The sequence below is a fragment of the Macaca thibetana genome, chromosome 17, assembly GCF_024542745.1.
Source record: "Macaca thibetana thibetana isolate TM-01 chromosome 17, ASM2454274v1, whole genome shotgun sequence".
NCBI lineage: Eukaryota > Metazoa > Chordata > Mammalia > Primates > Cercopithecidae > Macaca > Macaca thibetana.
The window spans coordinates 59,288,696-59,314,883 of record NC_065594.1 but is presented as its reverse complement, the minus strand read 5'-3'; the positions used below and the strand labels follow the sequence as shown (position 1 = coordinate 59,314,883).

At 32.5% G+C, this 26,188-nt stretch overlaps 1 protein-coding gene across 14 annotated transcripts in view; it reads left to right on the top strand.

Moving 5' to 3' along the window:
• Positions 1 to 23,725, top strand: part of RBM26 (RNA binding motif protein 26) — a 95,112-nt gene extending 71,387 nt beyond the window's left edge. For 12 of the 14 annotated variants that reach the window (XM_050766645.1, XM_050766644.1, XM_050766638.1 and 9 more), the window contains 3 exons: positions 521 to 607; positions 13,035 to 13,148; positions 14,788 to 16,444. In XM_050766645.1, coding sequence (XP_050622602.1) covers positions 521 to 607; positions 13,035 to 13,148; positions 14,788 to 14,877 — 291 coding nt within the window. In that variant the 3' untranslated portion in view covers positions 14,878 to 16,444. Of the gene's footprint in view, positions 1 to 520; positions 608 to 13,034; positions 13,149 to 14,787; positions 16,445 to 20,546 lie in introns of those variants that run through there. The other 2 variants (XM_050766640.1, XM_050766639.1) reach the window with 2 other exon arrangements.
• Positions 23,726 to 26,188: the final 2,463 nt, after the last annotated feature.

Below are 26,188 nucleotides of genomic sequence, written 5' to 3'. Positions count from 1 at the left end.
ATGGTCAGTTAGAATGTTAAACTTTTGAATCAAGAGAACTGTAATCTCGTCCCAGTAATTAACAATTAACTTTGAGGAAGTTAACTTAAATTTTCTTTTTCTTTCTTTCACCATTTGTTGGGAATGATACCAAAAACTCATAGAAATTCTGAGGATTCAGTATGTTGCTTAAGAAAGAGTTTATCTTGGGATTGGTTTAATGAGTATAAGAGGAAAGTTAGCAAGAAAGCTCAGGCTTTGACCATTATTTCCTTCATTTAAAGCATACTTCAGTCGAGTATAAGTCTTATTAATTCTGGGAAGTGTGAATTGTGAGTAAGATTGGAATATAGGACCACCTTTTATCTTATAATATCAAACACTAAAATAAGTTGCTCACTATACTTTTCTGTTAACCATTATGAATTGGTATGTATTATGGGTTATATTTATTAGTATTTTAATGTTTTTTAATACCATTAGGATTTTTGGATATTTCAAAATATTTATTTGGAGGAAATACTTTTTTTTTAATTTAAAGCAATATGGTGAAATTGAAGATTGTCAGATTGATGATTCTTCACTTCATGCAGTAATTACATTCAAGACAAGAGCAGAAGCTGAAGCAGTAAGTTTTCAAAATAATTTATCAATTCAGATTTAAATGATTTATAAGTATTACTTTTAAGTTTTAATATAAATGAATTGTTTTTAACTTACTAGATAATATGCTTTGATAATAGGTAGAACACCTGAAGTGGAATTCATGCCCTCAAAGAATGTCCTAATGCAGTTAAGCAATTCTGTGTATAACGTAATACAATTAAAATACGTATTTAGTCACCAAGTGGAATGTCAAATTGTGTTGTCATGAGATACCAGGGATTCTCCTTTCTTTCTTTTTCATAGTAGATAGGGCCACCCCACTACCCATTATTCTTTTTTTTCAGCTGACCCAAAACAGGATCTGCTTTGGCCGAATGAGTGGTGAGGGATAAGGTACAAGCAGTTCTAATGTCTACCCATCTTAACCATTCCTCATCTGCTGCTTTCTGGTCTCATCAGGGTGAACTCTAAAAGAAGTGTCCCTAGTTCAGCTTAGCCCCAACTAGACTTCTGTGACTTTTTGCCTAAGACATGGTATATACCTCTAACTTTGAGGGTACTTTTAGTAAGGTTACCTTAAACCATCAATCTTGAATTGTCTTTCCAAGGACTGACTGGAATATATGCAACCTTGTCTTTCATTTGGGTTCCAAAGATTTAAAAAAAGGAAAATGGGAGTGAGGTGTGGGGGATTCATAGGAGCCTTTTTTGCCCTGTGTGTTCTTTCTTCAGGAATTATAGAGAAGACAATGTCACTGTTTTGTCCTTGCCATTGTTTCAGGGATGAAATAGTTTTCCAAATGAAAGAGTGGGATGCTTTTCACAAGTTTTAAATTGATTGCAACTTAAATAAGTTTTGAAAAAACCTCCAAATTTATTTATCCTCTTTGTAGTGAATGTTCTCTGCCAGCACAGTGGTACATTGCTTACCTGATAGAAGTTGCCTTTGGAGCATTGTAACCAGTATAAGACTATGGGTCTGATAAGTCATTCAACTGGAGCCTTAATCTAGTTTTGGGGGTGAAGGTAGGGGGTAGTACACTATTTTATAAAACAGGAATTCCTGATCTTAGGGTGTTCTCTTTTTAAAGCTAGTTTTGAATAATCATTTCTTTAATGATCTTTTGTGAAAGTAAAAAGTAATTTAAAATTGATGAGATTTTAAAACTCTTATATGTGTGTATGTTATATTGAAAAGGGTATATCTTTGATTAAATGTTCTCTCCAGGGTATTGTTAAGTGCAAGTGTAGAATAAACTTCCTTTCAGTGGTGGCTTCAGTTGACAATTTTTAGTCTATTGCTAGATAGGTAGTTATGTTCTATGTATTTTCTAGGGAACAGTGGTATTGTAAAACAATGATAGTTATTACGTACAAATGGTTAAAATATTGCCAAATTTGTGGATTTAGTAAGAACTTTAAATATGTACTACTTCCCTTGCTTGCTTACATGGCTGAGAAATATAGGCTGAGACCTGTTGACACATACCTTCTTTCTTGGGTCTTGCTTTTTGTACCTTAGATGTTTATACAATGTATTTTTCAAAATGAATAGCAATCAAAAATACCAGGGATTAATGTATAAGGAAGACTTTAACACTGAATTACAGGAAGGTTGAATAAGTGACAGAATAACTAAGGTCAAATTAGGTCTAATGAGAATTACCTATTTAGAGGAAATAGCTTTAGTTGGATTTACTTAATAGACTAAAAAGAGTAATGACCACTGCTATGATAAATGTTTAGATTTTTAGTTATAAAAATTGTTAAACTATAAACATAACCTTAAACCAGAAAGTTTCTTAAAATTTTGTAGTGTTGGAAAGAATAGAAAATTAAGTTGAAGCTTATCTTATACAAGCAGGATACATATAGAGCAGTGGTCTTCAAACTTTTGGATTTCAGGGAACAGTAAAGTTTAGGAATTTAAAAATTTGTGTGTTTGTCATAGAGGTGGCAATTTTTTATTTTGCCAGGGAAGAATACTTTAAAAATACAAAAAGATTGTCATGTACTGTCACCATTGTTATATAAAATAAAGGAAATTTTAACACTGAAAATGTAGGAGAACATAAACTCGCAATAAAAGATAGACTTCCCAAGGAAAAATTGTCAACTCTTGCCAATGTTTACTTTCAAATATTACATTGTTCTTATTTTCTGGACCATTGTCCTAGATGAGTGAATGAATTTATTTTCTATAACCAATAGATGCATAGTATTTCAAGGTGAAAGTACAGGAATAAATAAGGTAATCGAGACATTCATATATAACTGAAAAGTGAGAAATTTTCCTCAGGAAAAATATTGAAGCATTTTAAAGACTATAAGCAGAACCCTTCTAGCTTTAGGTTAAGATGGTTTATGGTTTGACTCTGTCTTGTTACCTAGAAGATGGTTCCTATTACCTTATTTTCTATTTTTTTGTATATCAGCATGCCAGAGTACTAAAGTCGGATAAGTACTCAGACAAGAATAAAGAAACAGTCTCTTCCATGACCTGATGAGAATATTATCTTTTCTGCCCTGAATTGTTACTGTACCTTTGTAGGAGCCCTAGATCCTGTTGAGAATAGGAATAATTAAGTTGCTGTTTTAGAATAATCAGACCAAAGATGAAACCTATAGTCCCAAACTCAGAGAAGTACAATTTTTTTTTTTTTTTTTTTTTTTGTCTGTCGCCCAGGCTGGAGTGCAGTGGTGAGATCTCACTGCAAACTCTTGCTCACTGCAAGCTCTGCCTCCCGGGTTCATGCCATCCTCCTGCCTCAGCCTCCCCAGTAGGTGGGACTGCAGGCACCTACCACCATGCCTGGCTGATTTGTGTGTGTGTGTGTGTGTTTTTAGTAGACACGGGGTTTCACCATGTTAGCCAGGATGGTCTTGATCTCCTGACCTCATGATCCACCCACCTCGGCCTCCCAAAGTGCTGGGGTTACAGGCGTGAGCCACTGTGCCCAGCCGAGAGGTGCAATTTTTTATATCAAAAGGAAAGAGGGGCCAGGCGCAGTGGCTCACACCTGTAATACCACCACTTTGGGAGGCCAGGTGGGGTTGGTCTCGAGTCCAGGAGTTCGAGACCAGCCTTGGCAACATGGAGAAACCCCATCTCTACCAAAAAATTAGCCAGGTGTGGTGGTACGCACCTGCAGTCCCAGCTGTTTGCGAGGCTGAGGTGGGAGGATCACCTGAGCCCAGGAGGCAGAGGTTGTGGTGAGCTGAGATCATGCCACTGTGCTCCAGCCTGGGCGACAGAGCCAGACCCTATCTTAGCAAAAAATAGGGGGAAAGAGAATCATGTTTTAGTAAATGGATTCAACCAAAAGAAGTCAAATTATGTGCATAGCAGAGTTTTTGTGTGTGTGTTTTGACTGATACTTAATAGTTATTAAGTGCTGCTATGTGATGGGCACTGTGCTACCAGAATTAGTAACTTGAGGTGTGAAGCTTGTGGGAAAGTAGCCATGTGCATTGAACACAGGAGTTAAAGAACTGGACGTCTTTTCTTTGTAGCTTCTAAAAATTACATTTTGCATGTTTTAAAAAATTCGTGGTCATATATATTATATAATTATAAGTATTTGTATTCATAACTCATGCTTTAACATTCTATAGCATTACAAATATTAATAAACTTGCTTTTAGACTTCTTTTATATATTAGTTATATTATCGTTACTAAAAATGTAAGGAACCGTAGGATTGCAATTTACTCTTTGGTGATTATCTATATCTCAAGTCACTTTTCTCCATAGTTTTTGCAAAACACTGTTTCTGCAAGAGATCCCCTAACAAAGGATTCTCTTGTCACATAAGTTTGTGAAAGGCTGCATTTTTATATTCCATTTAGAAGTGTAGTCTAAATGAACTAAGTCCAGAGGTAAACAAACCTGTTTAATTTTGTTTCACCCAACATTTTTCCAAATTTAATTATTTCCAGAACATTTTCCATGTAAGATGTGGAATCCACAATTACTTTTCATAGTTTTTTCCTCCTTTGTTAGATCTTTAACCTTTTTGCTTTCTGTTGTGTATATGCCTGTTTTCCTTAATTTGCTGTAAGCTTTGAATGAATGTGTGTAAGAGTAGTCAAAAGACTAGAGAGAAGCCTCTAAATAAAATATTTCAACTTTAAAAGTCAATTTTTTTGTACATTTTATAGTATAGAAATCAGAATCGTAAAATGTATTCCCACATGCCCATCATTGAGCTTCAGCAATTATCCACTTAGGGCCAATCTTATTTCGTCTATATTTCACTCACTACAACTTGCCCACTCCTTATTTTGGAGCTATTCACAGTCATTGTATCATTTCATCTGTAAACATTTTAGATGATAGAACCTTAAATGATGGAACCAGTTTCTGGAGGTTCAATTCCTTCTTTTTTCATTTAGTTTTTCACGTAGGTTGGCTCTTCGAATGATAGAGCCTTAAAAAAATACAGTACTACTATCACACCTAAAAATTATATTTCTAAATATCAAATATCCAGTCAGGGTTGACATTTGTCTAATTTCTTGTAAGTTTACTTTTTAAAAATTAGGATCTAAATGAGGTTCATATTTTGATATAGCTTGATTGGTGTTATGCAGTCATAAATTCATAAATATTTTATGGGTACAAATCCATTGCTGTCAGTTATTAATGTTAAAGTTATTCCATCTTTGGCCAGGAGACTACAGGTTGGCTCCTGAGTTCTTTTGACAGGACCCGAGTGGTCTGTGATAGTTTTGTTCCTTCTGGTATGAATAGGTGTTCTAGGTTCATTTTAAACACTGTCTCTTCCAGACCTGGAATTGACCCTTTCTCTAAAGAGCTTTGGTTTATTTATTAGGCAAAGGTATTTAGACACTAGTCTGGGTACTAGGGGTATGCATTACTATTAAGTATGTTACTGTCACTAATCCTTCTCAGTTGTCAGAGCTGGGAGTGAAAAAAAAACCATATATATATATATATATATATGCACATATATACACATGTATAAAGATGAAATAAATTTAGAGCTCATACTGATACTTTGGATTTAATTTGGGCTATAAAGTTTTTAATACATACACATATATACACACATGCAAGTAGATAAAGATAAATTCAGAATTTACTCTGATGCTTGTTAATTCTAGACTATATGGTTCTTTCTTAATCTCATGGGTCTTAATGTGTCTTACTTTTTTCCACCTTTCTCACTGACACCAACATGCTGGGTGAAAGGATATGTATGTTTAAATTTTAATGAAGATTGCCCACCATACAGGTTATACTTACTTGCCCACCAAAGATGTGGGCAACACTCTTGCCATAGTGTGCATGCTACATACTGGTTTTACTACTTTTCTTATGAAAAAAATCCATAGATGTGTAGTTTGTCCTCATTTTTATCGGAGTGGGATATCAGTTTTATCTTCAGTTTTATCAAACTGAAATAGCAACTCATTTAGGTTTTAATTCACTTTTCTGATTGTAGTTGAGCCATTTTCACGTTTAATTAAATGCTGTTTGTTTTTATGTCTATCAACTATTAATGTCATTTGCCCATTCTATTATATTGCTGAGTAGTCTATTCTTTTTTTTTTTTTTTTTTTTTTTTTTTCTTGATGCAGGAGCTCTTTGTATATTTGGAAATTAGCTCATAGGTTATATTTTTATGAATTTTCATTTATGCTGTATTTTCCACAATAAGAGTTAATTGTCGGTTAATCTTTTTTTATAATTTGAAAGGCTTTCACCAATCTGAGATGATAAACATTTTCCCTTGTTTTTTCTAGTACTCTTAATAGGTTTTTTTTTTCTTTGAAGACTTTACATTCACTTTTTAAAAAATTTACATGGAACTTATTTGGTCTAAGGAGTGCAATAGGAGGCCTATTGGGTTCATTAGTTAAGTCTAGTTTTTCCAAGCTTATGTGAAATATATAAATTTCCGGTATGTTTATTTGGGTGTTCCAGACTCTTCCACTGATAAGTTTTCTCTTCATGTGCCTGTTTCTCACTGTTTTAATTAAACTAGCTTTCTCATATATCTCAGTAGTTTGTCAGGGCAGTTGTTTGGATTCCCTCTCACACCCAATTATTACTCACTTTCAGACTCTTGCTGGTATGTTTTAAGTGTTTATTTTCTGTGTAAACTTTTGAATAAACTTTCAAAGGATAGACTAAGTTATGGGAGAATGAACATAGTAATACTAAATTTTCCTCAAATACCAAACCTTCCTCTGAAAGCTCATTGTCTTTCAAGTTCTCAGTACTTTTTACATTGTAAGAGCATTTTAATTTTTTTAATATAGCCAGTGTATATTACTTACTGATGTTAAGGTTTTCTTTTTTATTTATTTATTTATAATTTTTATTTTTATTTTTTGAGATGGAGTCTCGCTCTGTCGCCCAGGCTGGAGTGCAGTGGCCGGATCTCAGCTCACTGCAAGCTCCGCCTCCCGGGTTTATGCCGTTCTCCTGCCTCAGCCTCCCGAGTAGCTGGGACTACAGGCGCCTGCCACCACGCCCGGCTAGTTTTTTGTATTTTTTAGTAGAGACAGGGTTTCACCATGTTAGCCAGGATGGTCTCGATCTCCTGACCTCGTGATCTGCCCATCTCGGCCTCCCAAAGTGCTGGGATTACAGGCTTGAGCCACCGTACCCAGCCAGGTTTTCTTAAAAATTAATTTAAGTTTTAGATTCAGGGAGTACATGTGCACATTTGTTAATGAGTATATTGCATACTGGTAGGGTTTGGGGTTCTAGTATACCCATTACCCAAATAGTGAGCATTGTACCCATTAGGTAATTTTTCAACCCTCATCTGTCTCCCACCCTCCCTGCTTATAGTTTCTGTATATAGACAACATATATTGCTTATAAATTTCCCCATAATAATTCATCTTTTTATTGCTATTTTAAATGATATGTTTTGTTCCATAATATTTTCTACTGGTTCTTCAAATGTAGGAAGACTGTTCATCTTTTTTTATTAAATATGTAACTGCCATCTTATCAAACTATTTGATGATTTTAATTTTGCTCTCGGGTTTTTTGGGTTTCATCCAATTTATCATTGGTTAAAAATGATAGTTTTACCTTTCACATTTCTACACTTACTACTTTGTTATTTCATTGTTTACCTTTAGAAAAATGTTAAAAACAGTAATAATAGTGACTGACTTTTTTGCGGAATGAAAATGCTTCTAGTATTTTCAGTATTATGTGTGATGCTGGCTTTTTGTCTTAAGGTAGAATACAAATGACTCTGTTTCATTAAGAGCTGTTAAGATTTTTGATCAGAAATGGATTTTTTTTTTTTTTTTTTTTTTTTTTTTTTGAGACAGGTTCTCATTCTGTCACCCAGGCTAGAGTCCAGTGGTATGATCACAGCTCACTGCAGCCTTGATGTCCTGAGCTCAGGTGATCCTCCCACCTCAGTCTCCCAAGTAGCTGGGACTATAGGCACACGCCACCACGGTTGGCTAATTTTTGTATTTTTTGTAGAGATTGGGGTCTCACCATGTTGCCCAGGCTGGTCTTGAACTCCTGAGCTCAACCACTCTGCCTGTCCGAGCTTCACAAAGTGCTAGAATTACAGGTTTCTGTCACTACGCCCAGGCTAGAAATGGATTTTTATAATGCCTTTTGATGTTTATATAACAATGAATTTTTTTTTCGCCTTATTTCATTGTACTGCTTCTAATCATTCTCTCCTACTTTAAATCCCATAGTATTGTATTTTTAAAAATCACTAAACTCTTCTTTTTCTTTTTTTCTTTTTACTTTTTAAAATTATTTTCAAAAGTAAGATTGGTTTGTAAATTTTGGGAGGGATATTTTTGTCAGGTATCTCTGTTAGTTGTCATTGGAAAGTTTCCATTTTTCTTTGCTTTCTGAGATAAGTTGCATTGGAAATACATTTTTTAAAATTTTAATAGAATTCATTTGTGAAACTATCAGCATCTAATGGTTAAACGTGTCTTTACAGGCTGTTCTGTAGAAATGATTGGTTTAGGTTTATCTCTTCTGACTTTAGTTTAGTACTTTGGTAGTTTTTTCAAAAGTTATCTTTTTAATCTAGATTATCAGCTACATTTGCATTGGGAGGCAAATTTTATCTTCATCCGATACTATTTCCCCCCTTTCATATTTTGTGGATTTGTATCTGTAGCTCCACTTTCACCTTTTTTGACCACTACCTCCTTGCTCAAGTAGGCATCCTGTAGAGCACGTTTAAACATGGTGTTCCTTAACATTTTATAAATGGCTATACAGTTGACTTTTAAAAATATATTTTAATGAAATTTTAAAGTACATGCGTAACTCTTGAAGCACCGCCATAGCATACTTTAGAAAATTATTTATATTATTTGTACTGTTTTATTTATTTATTTATTTATTTATTTTTGAGACAGAGTCTTGCTCTGTCGCCCAGGCTGGAGTGCAGTGGCCGGATCTCAGCTCACTGCAAGCTCCGCCTCCCGGGTTTAGGCCCTTCTCCTGCCTCAGCCTCCGGAGTAGCTGGGACTACAGGCACTTGCCACCATGCCCAGCTAGTTTTTTTTTGTAATTTTTAGTAGAGACGGGGTTTCACCGTCTTAGCCAGGATGGTCTCGATCTCCTGACCTCGTGATCCGCCTGTCTGGCCTCCCAAAGTGGTGGGATTACAGGCTTGAGCCACCGCGCCTGTCCTGTTTGTACTGTTAAAAAGCAGTACAAAGCAGATTAATACAATACAATACAGTTCAGAAATAGACCTAAGTTTATACAGTCATGTGCCACTTAAGAGGGATATGACCTGAAAAATGTGTTGTTAGACAATTTCATTGTGCACACATCACAGAGTGTATTTGCACAATCTAAAATGATATAACCTACTACACACCTACACTATATGGTATAGCCTGTTGGTCTTAGGCTACGAAACTGTGGCATTGTGTTAACTATACTGAATACTGAGGCAGTTGTAACACAATGGTAAGTATTTGTGTAGGTAAACATATCTAAACATAGAAAAGATACAGTAAAAATAGCGTATAAAAGATAAAACATAGTATACCTGTATGGGGTACTTACCATGAATGGCGTTTGCAGGACTAGAAATTGCTGTGGGTGAGCTAGTGAGTGAATGTAAAGGCCTAGGACATTACTATCCTATTTTATAAACTTGTACTTTAGACCTTATAAACACTGCACAGTTAGGCTATACTAAGTTTATAGAAACATTTTATCTTTCTTTAATAATAAATTAACCTTAGTTTGCTATAACCTTTACTTTTAAACTTTACGATTTTTAGACTTTTTGACTCTTGTAACACTACTTAGCATAAAACACAGACACGCTGCACGGCTGTACAAAAATATTTTCTTTCTTTATATTCTTATTCAATAAGCTTTTGTCTATTTTTAACTTTTTTTTAATGTTTTACTTTTTAAAGTTTTTAATTAAAAACTAAGACACAAGCACGTACATTAGCCTGTGCCTAAACAGGGTCAGAATCATCAGTATCACTGTTTTCTACCTTTACGTCTTGTTCCACTGGAAAGTTTTGAGGGACAGTAACACACACACAGTTGTCATAGGCAATGTGTGTATCATAGGCAATGGCCTACGATAACAATTCCTTCTTCTGAAATACCTCCTGAGGAACCCGCCTGAGACTGTTTTATAATTAATTTAAAAAAAAAAATGAGTACACTGTAAAATAACGATAAAGAGTATAGTAAATACATAAACCAGTAACAGTCATTTGCCATCCATATTCAAGTATTATGCTGTACATAATTGTGCGTGCCATACTTTTATATGACTGGACTGGCAGCACAATCAGTTTGTTTACACCAATATCACCGTGTGAACAAGGTATTATGATAGTTACAAGGTCACTAAGCAATAGGAATTTTTCAGGTTTATTAAAATCTTAGGGGACCACTGTGGTATATAGTCATTGTTGACCAAAACATTGTTCTGCGGTGCCTGACTTTATGAGGATTTTAATGGATCACAAAGGAGATGTTTTAAGTCAAGGAATAAAACAAGTTATTCAGTAAATGATGTTGGGACAATTGACTAGCTGTTTGGAAAAAAGACAGCATTATGTCTTTTTTAAATATCCAAATACATATAAATTGGATGAATTTTTTTTTCTTTTTTTAATACATAAAACATTTAATACATGCTACAAAATTCTTTTTTAAAAAATAGTGAAAACCTAGGGATTTTTTTTTGAAAATAATATTGAGAGGGCTTTTTAGGGTATGGCACGATATTCATAAAGGAAAACATTGGTAAATTTCAGTACCTGAAAAATTTTAAACTTGTTTATGACAAAAACGAACAACAATAACGCCTTTCTGTCCAATAAAAAGTGCATCATAAAATCAAAGTCCAATTGGGGAAAATATTTTGCCCAAAATATCACCAAATTTCATTCAATTAGAAAAATGCAAGCAGCACAGATTGTGAAAAAAGTCAAGAAACATTTAGCTTCTAATAGAAAGTCACACAAGATGCACAAATACACAAGATTGTTCATATCTGTAGAAATTGCTTTAGTTATGCTAAATATATACTATATATGGCCATTCAAGAAAAGTGACAGATTTATTGGTATGGACATTGAGAGATATTTATAAAAAGAATTGAGTTAATAATTTAACCATGAAGTTATAAACTAGTATGTTCCCATATATATATCATACATATTTGTATACAGAAGTTTTTAGTATGTGTATAGAAAAATATATGTAGGATTTGACTCCGAATTCCTCACAGAATAGTGATTATCTTTTAGGGCTAGGGATAATCATGAACTGTGCTTTTTTACATTATGTGGCCTGAAATTTTGAATCTTTGTAAAAAATAAAATGGGTGGTTTGCAGAAGGAATTGTTTAAACTTTAAAAATTTTATGTTGTACTTACCTGAAATATTGGTTTCTTGAACTTTTCTAATATAAAAACATAGTTTTATCAAAATGAAAGTATAATTATGGAGTATGTTTCTTATAACATCAGAAGTTCTTAGTTTTCCTGAGTAAATTTACATCTTCAGAAAGCAAAAACTCAGTTCTTTCAAAAATTTACACAGCCTGATTCTCAAGTTTGTAATGGAGCAATGTTAATAAAAACTTTGAAAATCCTCTTGTAATTAAAGTTGAAACTTTAGAAAGTTTTAGGCTCATCTTATAGATTTGAGGAGCTTTGTGCTGAATATAGAGATGTGTAAAGTTAGATCATCGGAAATTTTTGTCAATAACTTATTTTTTTAAATGTCAGTAACTCTTTGCTTTTTAGGTGAATTTTTTTAGCTGAATGTAAGGATGAGTTTTATGAGTAGGTATTTTGCATTAAACAGTTGGAATTCCTTATAGTAATATGAAACATTTTTATGTAATAGTGATAGCTTCAAAAAATTGCAACTTATCCTGGAATTGAAATATATGTAAGTACTTTTTAAAAAAATTCTAGTTGTATGACATTGTGACAAAAATACTCCTGAGCAGCGTTTTAATAGGCATGAAATCTTTTAAATTTATCATAAATCTATATGTGTAGATTTAAAATTTATACCTGGGGATTTTAATACCACACAACTTATGTCAAATATCATTGAATATGTCATTGCTTCTACATTTCATATTATGCTGTACTTTGAGATTGTATTATAAATCTCATGTGAGTATAAGTTATTTGCAGTATGTTGCTAACAGTGGATTTACCTTAGTTCATATTACTCTAATTTGAATGCAGTTTCCAAACCAGCCACTTGGTATAGCAAGTACTTAGACATGACTGTTTTGTAAGTTCATGTTTTATATTCAGTTATGAAAGCTTAGTAGGAAAAACTTTTTCAATGGAAAAGTTCAGAGGGTTTTTTTTTCCTTTCATGGAGACACTTACATTTCATATTAGTTTTACAATAAACATTTCATGGTAGTTGGTCATTTGATATAATTTGAAAATAATGTACACATGCAAAATATTATTTATTAAAGATTAATAATTACTATATACCATTTGTAAATGAACAGTAATTAAAATGAAATAATATATATTTAGCATATTGATCCTAATTTAGACATTGATTCAGACACTAAAACTAGGATCTTGAAGTACCTTGGGATTGTCATCTTAAATAGCAATCGTCATTGTGTTATAAACATGTAGACATATTTGTTTTAGTCAAATATTGGCCAGTAGTGAAATAGCTCTATTTTATTATGAGGTATTATCGTTATTTTCTTTTTAAAGGGATTTGCTATTACTAGTCTGATTGTTGGAGTAAATAACCATAAAAAGTAAAGTGTAAATTGTAATAGTAAATTGAATAGTAAATAAAAAGCAAACAGGTAGATAGCCATCTTCAGTTGTCTTTAACTATTTTAATTTTAATGTTAGGCATTATGAAATTTATTTTTTTCTTCAGAAATTTTTAATGTCTTATATTCCAATATTTTTAATCGTTTTAGGCTGCAGTTCATGGAGCTCGTTTCAAAGGGCAAGATCTAAAACTGGCATGGAATAAACCAGTAACTAATATTTCAGCTGTTGAAACAGAAGAAGTTGAGCCTGATGAAGAAGAAGTATGTTATTTTTTTTTTCCACTTATTTTTACCCTTAATCGTTCGTAGCTTTTATATAAAATGTGATTTTTGTGGCTGTGATTTTAACATAAAACTTTTATTCCTGACCCATAGTCCAGGCAGGGGATATCAGATAAATGCAAACAACTTTAAATTTTCTGGATAATGAGAAGAACTGTGGATTGCTAATCCAAAAAGAATATATGAAAATCATATATATACTCCATTTTTATTTACCCTTAGAGACAATAATTATTCATTAGCTTTTTATCCACAGGAAATCTTGTAATATCTTAAGTTTTAGGGTAATCTATTCTCAGTTGCTTTATTAACATTTCAACTTTCCTTTATTTTAATTCATATATCATTTTAGTCATTAGAATGAATGCCTGTTATATGGTAGATAACTGTCATAGGCACAAAAATGAATAAGACACGGTCCCTATCTATCATCAAGGAGCTTATAATCTGAAAAGGGGGGTGGTGGCAGACACATAAGAAACTAGTTACAATAAAAGTCAGACTGATAATGCTGAATAAAGATTTGAACAACATGCTCTGGAAACTCAGAGGAAGGAGTGATTGTTTCCATCCCGGAAAATTTTAAAGGAGGTATTGACAGTGGAACTGGGCCCTGAGCAATAAGATAGCTTTCATAATCTAGAACTGGAGCTGGGAATATAATTGAGAGGTATTTTAGATGGAGGGATAAGCATCAGGAAAAATGGAAGTGTGCATTTTTCTTTGAGTAACAACAATTAGTCTGATGGCTAAGAGGTACGGGCCAGTGAAGTGGTAGAACCCTTTGAAAGCAAAAACTTAAAAGTAAACAACTCTTATTTAATCACCAAATAAACTTTAGGAGAAAGTTTAACTTAAGAAATAAAGGTAAGGTGGGGAAACTAAATGATTCCATGTTTTACCTTCATAGTGGCACTTCATTTTGTTTGAAGAGCATTTCAAGGCTGTTATACATATCCATAGTCAAATGCAAGAATAAAAATGTATATTTTGAAACTCATATACATGATTTGTCATTTTATATTTTAGATTATACCTTTGTCCTTCCATGAGTTTGAATTGAATGGGGAGAAAAGCAGGAGAGCTCCTGGTATTAGGTATTTTGAAAAGTTTGAAATAGCAGTCTGAGAAGTGTTTATGAAGGGAATGGGGAAAAGAAAGGAATGCAATATTAGAAAATGTTTGTTGCATACAGCAGAAAATAAATATAAATATAAATCCTGGTAGAATTTTATACAAGTCATTGGTTGATTTTAGTATTCAAGGTTAGGAGGGTAAATTAGAGAAAACTTACTGTTTTCTTTTTTAAAAAAGTTTGACCAATATTTTAAAGTTACAGAAGATGGCGTAATTTGCTAAAGAGAGGCAGGAAAAAATGGCATGTACAAAGGCTTAATTTGATAATTTGTTTAGTGTGTTTCATGCAAGCAATAGAATAGATCATATAGAGAAACCATCGAGTGGTTAAATGTCGCTTTTCCTTGTTTTGTGAATGTTCTAGCTATAAAAATGCCTTTTGTATTCAACTCTGTTGAGAGAGATCAGTATTTAAAAGTGTCACCTTTTTTTTCTTTTCTTTTTTTTTTGGGTAAATTCCTAAATACATTTTAACCTAAAGTTTCAGGAAGAGTCTTTGGTGGATGACTCATTACTTCAAGATGATGATGAAGAAGAAGAGGACAATGAATCTCGTTCTTGGAGAAGATGATTTGACTGATCATTGATCTACATATGCTAGAACTCTACCTGTGTTTCATTAGTATTATCTAATGTACTTTTACATATTTGTAAAAACAATTTTTGGTAAAATGTGATGAAGATGGATTTCACAAATAGACAAAAAAGAAGAAAACTACCTTCTGATCTTGTATTTTGAAAGATTGATGTTTGCATTTTATTTCAGTAAACAATTGCTAAAGACATCACACTAGAAACATATGCAATGTTTTTATTACATACTTCTACTGGACATTACAGAATTCTTTGGGTTCTTTGTAATTTAATGAATAGGTCTGAAAACTTATGACCAATACTTGTTATAACTTAGAGGATTTTGTTTTATTCCAAATAAGGAATGAATTTGCATTTAAAATCTTAATGAATGTTTTCAAAACTGAATAGATAACATAGTACTCTAACTAAAGTCTCCAAGTTATGTATTATAATATTACATAGTAGTATGCTTAGGCTTTACTATGTATTAGCCTTTTGTTGGACTGTGTATGTATTTTACCATATGGGTTTTAATGATAATGGTGTATGACTGCTTTACATGAGTCCTTATGCATCCGGATGTTATAATAAAGTGGAATGGTCTCTTAAAAAAAAAAAAAAAGAAAAGAAAAGAAAAAAGCAATGACAAAAAAAAAAAAAAAAAAAAAAAAAAAAAAAAGCCAAGACAATGTTCCTTGATTTAAAAAAAGAAAAGAAAAGAAAAAACAAAAGAAAAAACTTAAAATAGACCATTCCAGATGGTGATCTACCCTTCCCCCCAATTATCACAAAAGGAGCTATAATCACTAATTTATTCTTAATAATAATGGTTACTGGTACCCTTACAATAATGTACAATCCAATGTTTAAAAATTATACCACTTGAGTTTGGTTTGATCCTATAAATTTTCAACAAATGTCTTAAAATTTAAAAGCAGGCTGATTAGTTTGGAACCAGACTACAAGTAGAGCTAACATTTGGTGAATAAGAAAACATCACATTACATTTTGGATGTATGAAAGAAAACTTGACCATTTGAAGATAAATGAATAAAGAAATGTACTATAGATACTACTTTAGGAAAACACTGTTTGGTAAGTGTTCCAGTCTGATATTTTAAGTGTGTACTTCCTATACTTGTATAAAAATCTTTGACGTTTGCAACAATACTGTGATTTTTTTAAGTGGATTTCTTTTGCAAGTGAACATCATCATTGCAAGTTGATACAGCAGTTTCCAGGAAATGAATGCATTCTTTATAGAATGGGGGTGGGAGATTACATATTTATATTTTAAAATTCATTTCGATTGCAAGTGTTTCTGCCTCTCTTAAGATGATAGTGATAATATTAAAAAAATCACATTTAAAAAATTACTTTCTTCCATATTGGGGTCCTCACAATCAAAAGCTGTTGTTCCACCACCACCATAGTCTTCTGCCAGTGGAGTAACTTAAGGATGCTGTTCTTTTTCTTCTTCCCCATACCCCACTAATTGGGGTTGAAGTTGTGTGTATTTTCTTGATGGTAACACTATTTCATAGAAATGCTTTGCCTTGCAATTCGTGTATACGTTTATATTTAAAATTTCAAAATCAGATTTCAGTTGTCAAAATAGTGACTTTGCTGAAAAAGTCACTATTTTTACTTATATATTTAAATCAAAGATCTATTTTTATGTAGTCTCTTGTATGTTGACTATGTGCTATTCTGATTCATTAGGTAAGTTTGTTTTCTTTTCTTTTTAGTAGTCGTGAAAGGTGCCAAATTGGCAGAGGCTCACGTTTCTTCTCTTTACACCAAACAGGTATTATAAAGAAAGTAAATCTTTCAAAGGCCAGTTAAATCTCCATGCTGATTTTTGGCTTTATAATTTGATTAGTATGTTTTAGCCTGATATTTCAAAAATTTAAAAATTCCCTTATAATGTAACTGAAAATACATATTCTGTTTATTTCAGTCCATGAATAGCTAATCTGTTTTCCTAGCCTAAAATTTCCAAGTAACCTAGAACTTAAAATATTTTAAGCCATGTTGCTTTTAATGAATCAGAAGACAAATATGTTTCAGTGTGGTCCCAAAGAATGGAGATTAAATCTTACGAACATTAATTAGGTTTACAGTTATATTATCATAGTATTAATATGATTTTAATTATAAATATTACTTAGTATTAAGTTGCTACTGAATATTTTACTTGTTTATAAATACTAGTACTCTACATGTACTTTCATATGTTCTTATTTAAAACTTAGGAAGGAATTGTTAATTTCCATTTTATAGATAAGGAAACTTAGGCTAATAGAGATGGAATGATTTGCCCAGTCATAGCTAGTGGATGAAAATAGATTTGAATTCAAGTATTCTGATTTCAGTGCCAACTTTTTTTTTTTTTTTTTTTTTTTTTAAACTCTGTGTTGTTGCTGCTTTCCTAATTATTGATGGAGTGGAACATGAGATTGTGTTTATAGTAAATATGGTAGTTCTTGCCTCAAAGGTACGCACAAAAGTAGTAGACATTCTACTTGGTCATTCGCCAGTTCATACTTATACCCTCCCTTTTAATACAGCACTTTGTTCATATCTCTGTTACAGTACTTACATTGTAATATAATTTATCTGGTTTATGTCTGTCTTCCCCACTAGATTACAAGCTCCTCTAGGAAGGTGGACCATGTCTTATTCATCATTTTATCTCTAGTGCTTATCACAAAGCCAGGCTTATAGTGGGCACTCAAATGTTTGTTGGATGAATTAATGAATGAATGAATGCATATTTAAATATCCAATCATAGAGTGACAGATACCTCCCTTGTTAATTCTTATCAATTTTCCAAAAATCTCTTGAAGATATCCTGAGTCACTGGGAGCATTTTGCTAAGCAGTTGATACAGTTCAAGTTTGTCACTGGTGGGGTAACAAGTACTGATGGAGGTATACACATATGTAGACTTAGTGGAGTTTCCAGAACATTTAGTAAGGCATTAATATTTTGGGGTAATAAATGTTGTAGTCTGTTTCAGAGGTAAAATACACTTTTCGTTTCTGTCAGTGTGTATGATTAGAAATGCTAAGAGTCACCAGTCTAGTCCATCCCACTAATTTTTATATCCAAAGGTGACCTAGTTTAGAATACTAGACAAGGTTTATAAGAGATTTAGCTTTTGGTCCCAGTTCTGCAACTTAACTCTGTGGCCTTAGGCAAGTCTCTTGCCTTATCCAGGGTGGTTTCCTTGTCTGTAAAGTAAAAAGAGTTGGACTAGATGATCTCTAAGGTCCCTTTTACATCTGTAGTTTCCCTGGTACTATATTAGTGTTTGATACAAAACAATTTAATATAAGCCATTTCTCCCTGTTGTCGTTGTTGTTTTCTATCATTTTATCATTGGAAACAACTTGGATTTGGTTATGATAATTTATATGATGCCTCTTGGTACAATTTTGTGTATAGTGTTCCTACATGCTTGCATTTGCCAGCACAAATCACTTTCAGCCTATAAAATAGAGATGAACTTCTGTATTCACTAGCACTTCCTTTTCCCAATTGTAACTTTTCATTTTCTGTCTAAATTCAGAGTTTTAAAGTAGAAGTACTTGCTAGTAATGCAGATACAGTCAGTTCTCTCACCAGTATGGATTTAAATTCTCCTTTCCATCTCAGTTTATTCTTTAAAAAAAAAAAAAAAAAAATATATATATATATATATATATATGCTACCTAAAACTAGAAACACATTTTTAATTCTGCAGCTCTCCTAACGGATTATTTTGCTTTAGTACAGACCTGGGCTGCAGGCTGAGTTGGGAGTTGGAAAAGGATTGAGGACAGCAATGTAGGTCACCTCTTCCTACAGGAAAAAATTGAGGAACATTGTGTATTACTGGTTAAAAGATTGATTAGGATTATTTCAAGGGATGGTTGAGTTGTCGTTTTACATATTTCACGCAATATTTTGTGTCTCTACTTAAGCATTGTTGTTTTAAATGTTACTGGATAATTGTAACATATCAAATTAAATTTTATATTTAACTGATACCCAAGCATTCGATGAAAACATGTTGCAGGAATGGGAGAATATTCCATAGCTTTTGTTTTATTGTGATTTGATTAAGTATGACAACTAATAGTTTAAAGACAGGACTTCACTGTTTTAGCTGATTTCCTGTAGAAAGTGTGGCTAAGTTTAATGGAAAGAAATGTCTTCTTACTAGAACTGATTTTGGGGGACTCTATCCACTCTTACTTGGAACACTAACCGTTGCCTATAAGGGTTCAAAAAGGAAGCAACAGTTGCTTATTTGGTATGTTGAAATATCACTGGCTATTTTAGAGTATGAAGCAAACTTTATCAATGTTTTTTCTCTTTTCCCCCTTACAATGTAGACTAATGATAGAAAACTAGTTTTAGTTCTTCTAGAATTTATATAAATTTTGTAAGCTCCACCCAACACACACACACACAGACACACACACCCCGCCCCACTTACAAAAGTCTGTATTAGCCTTTTAAAACAAAAATTTCCTGCGTGAAATTCTGGCTTAGTTAACTTTTTGGTCTTTCTCTCGGGGCTTTTCTAGTTCTTATAAAATACTATAAATTACAAATGAAAATTTAATGCATAATTAAATTACTAGTGTACAATATTTGTAAGACAAGAAGAAAATTTCCTTTTCCCAGATTTCAGGAACTACCTTGTTCCTGTTAACTTCTTGAACTGCCTAGTTGCTCAAAGGTATGTATACAGGACTTTAGAGAAGAGCAGTTTTTAAATTTTTCCTTTCTGATCATTATATACCTATCAGATGACAACAGATAATCTTCCAAAATTGCTACCTAAAAATCCTAGGAAAGAAACTGGTAAACATGACTGCCATTCCCAATAATTGCTAATGAAAAACATCAAACTTGCGTAGTAGAAAAACACCTAACTTTCTTGCCGTTTATCCATATTATGTGCTTGTTACTTAATGTAATTAAAAGCATTTTAAAATTCTACTTTTTTTTGTATCTACTTTTTATATTTGCTACTTCCTAAATTCCTCCCTCACTGTTTATTTCATCCATCTACTCATTTTCCCATCATCCAAAGTAAGCCTCTCCTTATATACCAGGCACTGTCTGATTTCCATGTATTCCTTTTATTTTTACTGTGGGCCTTTGTGCTTAGTATACTTTTACTTCATATAATGTGATTAACAAATGAAGTGATTATCATATGGAGTTTAAGGAAATTAGATGTATCTTGCAATTACTTTGACATCTTTGAGAAACCTTAAGAAAATTGTTTCTGTTTTCATTTTTATTTACAAAGTCTTGGAATTTGTTCATGATTTCTTAAAATTTCTTTGCCTACCCACATCTCTGTGAAAATTTTCCATGTCAGTTACTAGTTTTTCTAATGAAAATTTTAGACCATAGATATGTTGTATGCTGTGATTTTTTGCAGCCTAATGTTTGAAGGAAGCATGATGCAGAGAGGTTTTGTTAAAATCATTTTAGCCCAAAGCTTTGTGTAATTTTCCTGCAACTTTGATTTTGATTTCTTTCTCAAATAGATTTTTTTAATGTTTAGAAAAGTTGGAGGTCAATTTATGATGTGATTCAAGTTTTAGATTTATTTGCTATTTTCAAAGTTTTTTTTAATAGTCTTCTCTTTTTCCAGCAGAGAGAGATCATCATTGCCTGAATTCCCTTAGCTTTGTGACTGCAAGAGCAAGACCAGTTCCTGTCTGGAGACGACTGTTACAATAATATCATCCTATTATTTTATGTTCACTCTTTATCAATTTGAACAGATGTTTACATGTACTATAATTAGCATTTTATCTCTACAGTTCTCTAAGAGTACATCTGAGTTCAAAGTGTATCTGAATGTGTGCTCTGACCTTATTCTTAAATGTTTTCTCCCCGTACTTTATAGCCATTTATTTTTTAAACACCTTAAGAAGGAATGAAAAAGTTCTCTTGGATGACGTATATTCAGTCTGAGCCAAATTGAGGATTGTGTCTAGGAAATCTGTAAAGCCATATACTACTGTGTTCATTAGCATGAACAATTTAAAATGAAAATGAATTAAAAAGTTAAACATGAGTTTGGTTTTAATTTTGGGGGGATCTTAAGATGTATTTCTGGGAGTAGGATAGCCACTTAAAATAATTTTGAATAGATGATAAAGTACTTTTTTATGTACTGTAATAGCTTGTGCATTTCTTCTGACTATACTTTCTGATGATGTTGCCAAGGTCATTTACCCAAATATTTTTTTAAAAATTCTTAACTCTTCAAAGCCAACAAAGAAAATAATTTTCTTCCAAGTGACAAATGATAATCTGTAGATTACAAGTCTTTTAAAACTTATTGTATGTCTTAACATAATTTTTTCACATTTTTTGGACTTTTCAATCAAGACATCAAAGACGACCTTTAAAGCAAGAGGAAATAGTGTCGTGTGCCTAAAATTGGTAAAGACTAGTTTTTACCCATTTTAAGAAGTGTATGTCCAAATTATTTATAAGCAGTATGGCTTAATATGGCTTGGAATTACTTATAAAGAATATGATTAAATCTCATCCTAAATATGTACCCACAATATCCTTTCTATAATGGGCACCATAAGAAATGTTTTCACTTAGTTTCTGAGTATTCCTTCATAGATTCTCAGGAGGCATTTAAAAAGTTGGAAGCTATACTTGGTAGTAGCTATATTAGAAAAGTGCAATTTACACTGATTTTTATTCACCCTCATCACCTTTTTTTTTTTTTTTTTTTTTTTTTTTTTGGTGCAAAGCTGAATATTCTGCAAATTTTTTTTCCCCTTGAGTATGCATTGCATTTGTCATGAAAAATAAAAAGAATGTAATAAACACATCAGTCATAATGTAAATTATCTGTTTTGATCCACATTGGTTGGACACAGCATGGTTAATTCTAGGCTTGGTTAAAGAAAATACATCATTTAGAAAGTCTTCTAATATTTTAAGGACCTGGTAGCTTACAAGGCACTTTTTTTTTTTTTTAAATTGTTAAGACTTTTGGTTCACATTTGCAAACTAGCCACAGGGTGTTCATTAATATTTTCCCAAAATAGTTGAGTATTTTTAATTTTGAACAAAGAATTTTCTGCCCTACTACAGTGGCTTACTGCTAGGGTAAAGACTATTGTCTGAAGACACTATACTTGGTGTTAACAGTGTTGATTGCTTAATGGATATGGACCACATGCCACTACCTGTAGCTTTGTCATCCTGGTGGTTTTGTTTGGTTGGGTTTGGTTTTTCATTTTTGCTTTTAAAATTAAAAACAAAGCAAAACAAAATTGAAGATACCGTTGAGAATCAGAAGTCAAGATGACTTAACTCTCACGAAGATCACTGCGCTTTTTGAAAATTGCTGTGAGATCTAGTCAGTTACATATTTTAAATCCCCATATGTTGATTAATTAAAGATAAGGTTTTCATTATTTTCCTAAGTAGGATTCTCATGGAGCTATTGTAGATAACTGTACAGAATCACTTTTGTGTAATTGAATGAAGCAGTTTCCTCTGCATGATTGCATAATGAAAGCCTTTTATATATCTTTATATTTTTCAATATACTTAGATTTTACACTATTAAGCTGCTCTAGTCATGCTATATTTGTTTTTTTAAAAATAGAGTTTATAAATATTTATGCTCAAAATACAGATCAACTGAATATTTTTGGTCTTGTTTACAAGATAAATCATACTTTAAAATGATACAGGCCCCTCAAGTGTCTTAGGAAAAAGTCATTGGTGCTATAAAACCTTTCAATATCATTTTTGAACCCGTTGTTCAGACTCTGCTAGGTTTTAATCTGATTGCTTGTGATTTTTGATAATGTAGCAGCAGCATAATTATAAAAGTGGTCTCTGATGTGTGGATAAAGAGCTCAGCCCATTAGAAACACTTTGTAATTTAAGAATATGATGCAGAATGACCTTACATTTACTTGTGCCCAGCTTCCCAAAAAGAAAATTGTTTTGTTAAGAGGAAGGCAGTTAATTTGGCTAGAATCCAAAAACTCATTCAGCATGGCTGTTTTTCCCTTATTTCAAATGAAAAACTTTTCTAATACTAAAATACATAATCCTGCTTTGCTTTAAATTCCCATATCCATCACTCAAGAGGAGGCATAGTGATTCTTAAATATTCATAGAACATTTGGTGAGTTATAAAGAGATGTATTATTGCATTGTAGGTTTTTGCATTGATGTGTCGATTTTTTTGTTTTGTCCCCAAGATTTCCTTCCAGCACCTTAATGAATGTTCACATGATAGAATGTTTTAAGTATCATCAAAGCATTCATGGATGCCTGCTTTTCATTCTCAGAAGGTTAAACCTGTTTTGGGTGTGATGCTACTTCAGAACATATTGTCTGGCACAAGATTTCTTCTAATAAGTGGTTTATTTTAACTCAGTTTCTGTGGACTGTTGAATTGAAAAACACCAAAGGAGTCTTCTTGTTTGGAGACTGGATTGTTCCAGTTTTAAATACCTGTGCCCATAAGTATCCCATTTCATGAATGTGTGTTGGCATGGGGAAAAAATTTCCCTGCTCTTTGAGTGGAGCGAAAGCAATTGGTTAAGCTGTAGCAGCTTTTTTGTTTATTTTTTTAAAGTGATAATACAACTTGAACTGAAAAAAGATAAAACTTGAACTAGAAAACTACTCTTGTATGCTTAGAATGTTTATAGTATTAAATGTTTATGTGGGGTTGTCAACATTTTTATTATTTATAGTTGAATTATGTTTTGTTAAATCCATATTTATTATTTTTATATTTTGAAAATTTTTAAAATAAAAGTCTTACTAAAAACAGTTAATGTTTTAAAATTGTCCTACATCTTGCATCAGTTATATTAATTTATACTGGAAAAAAATTGCATTCATTAGGCATTACATTATTGAGAATTCTGAGAATGTTTATACAAAGAAATGACTTCACATTTCCTCTTCCCCTCTTTACCCTCCATTTTAAGTTGTATTAAGTCAATTTTGGCACCAATATGTCACTGGCTTAATGTCTCCTCCTTTCACACATACACAAATCCTCATGACCCTTCCCCCAGTTCCTGACTCCTTTACTGCTTGGAAGTTTTTCCTATTCCGCTTGGCAGCCAAAAAATTCTCCTTATTGTAAGTGATAAGTGTAAAAATACTATTCTGATGTTAAAGAAGGAATACCATAGTTCCTGAAGTGCAATTAGACACAAAGTGCTTATAATGTCAATTTGCAAAGCTGTTGAAAGTTTTCAGAACTTCTGTAATTTCCACAGTTCATCTGGACCATTTTTCCCCCGATCTGATTTGGCCTGCTTTTCCATCATTCAGCATGTTCATTTCATATTATATAGTTTATTGAATGATGAATTATTTCGATTTTCATCACATATGTATTTTCTGTCATCTGTGACATGGTAACGTGACACTGCTGCTGCAAGAAAATACATTCTCATCTACAGATCACAAATTTGATAAAAGTCTAGTTAAAAGAGATGTAGTGAAGTACAGGACTTTGGTTAATAATGGTACAATTATTTTTAAAAGTTACATGTTTGTGTGTATATACAAACCAGCCCCCGTGGAGTAGTTGCAGATTAAGCATGTTGTCAGCCTTCACTTATCTGAAAAGTATTTCTGCACAATGAATGAATTTGTCCTTTAATCTTCTTTTTAATCATGTAATATTGTGGAGAAGCTAAACATTTTTAAAAGTGTGGAGGTAATATGATAGCCTGTCATTTATAAATGATCTCCAGACATTTTAAAACTGGAATTAAATAATTTCTGCCTTGTAACCTTTTTTCCCTTATGATATTGATACTATTTTTAATGGTTCCTCCATTATTTGAAGATGAATCAATGTAATGAATCAGTTCTCATTTTGGGAACTTAACCTCTCCACTTTTTAGTATGAACAATGCTGTGAACATCATGCCTTTGATTATTCATGATATATTCTCAGAACTTCATGGTCAATTTATATAGTTTTTAAAACTCGTGATACATTTTGCATTTTCTTTTACAAAGCAGATATGTATAAATACCTAAGCAATAATTTTGCTTTGTTAACAGCATGTTATTTTTTCTGAAATGTGTTAGAACTTACTGAATTTATTCCATATTCATAACAGAAACCAAATTATGCCTAATACAGTGGTTAAGCTCTGCTGTAGTAGTGACACTATTATGGATATTTTACACAATATATAATTGCCAGGATTTTGTATACCATAGCAGATTTTTTTTTCTTGAAACTACAGATGTTTTATAAATTGTCAAGAAAACTTTGATAGTCTCATCATGAGTATCTATTGAAAGATATGGGAGATAATCTTTATAACTTTTAACTTTTAATGTTAAAATGTTTTTTGTTTATCCCAGAGATATATAAACCAAATCTGTCTGGAAATACAGGTAAATATTCATAATGTCAAGGACATTTCAAACCAGTTTCTGAAGGTTATTATCTGTGACTTCAGACTTGAAAAATTTCCTGTATTTTCAAATTGGAAATGTTAAGAAATACTTAAAAATTATATGTTTATAATGTTGGAGTTAGAAATTGTCAAAGTAGTTGAATAATGTTCCAATTTTACATTTTTTATCAACTTAACAGAAATTAAGGAATGTTAGGAAGGAGACTGGCACTTAACAGTGGTTATGTCTGAGGTAATTTCAAAAAAATCAAAAAGGCAACTCTTGGCAAAAAATATTCTTGATTACTGATCTGATTATTAATCATGAGCCCTCATTTGTCATACTAAAATGAAGACTACATATATTAAAAATCGTATAGAATCCTAAACAACCATTTTGGTTAATGGAAAGAAGAAGGGGCTTTTTTGCTTTGTCAAGATCTCCAGTGAAGCAGAGAGAATCCTTAATTTGGGATGCTTACAAAATAGAGCCATGTAAGGTATCATAGATGGGAAGAGGAAAATGGGTGACAAATTTAATCCTGCATTTGTGAAAGTTCTGTTTTAGGTTATAAGCTGCCTGGAAGCAAGTAGTCCAGTTTGACTGCTTCTCCAACTGATAAGGTTTATTGATCATCAAGTGACATTAAAACTTCATAGAAAAGGGTGCATCCAAGAGCACATCTGTTCAAGGTCTCTCTCTCGTGTTCCTCCTGGGGGAGCCCTCAAAATAGAGGTAATGATCAGCAATCTGAGTGGGTACTAAGGTACTCCTTTTTTTCTTTCCTGCCGGAAAAGCAGCACAATTTATGTTATCACATAAGGGCATAACCATACCCTGCGACCTAATGTCAACATTCCA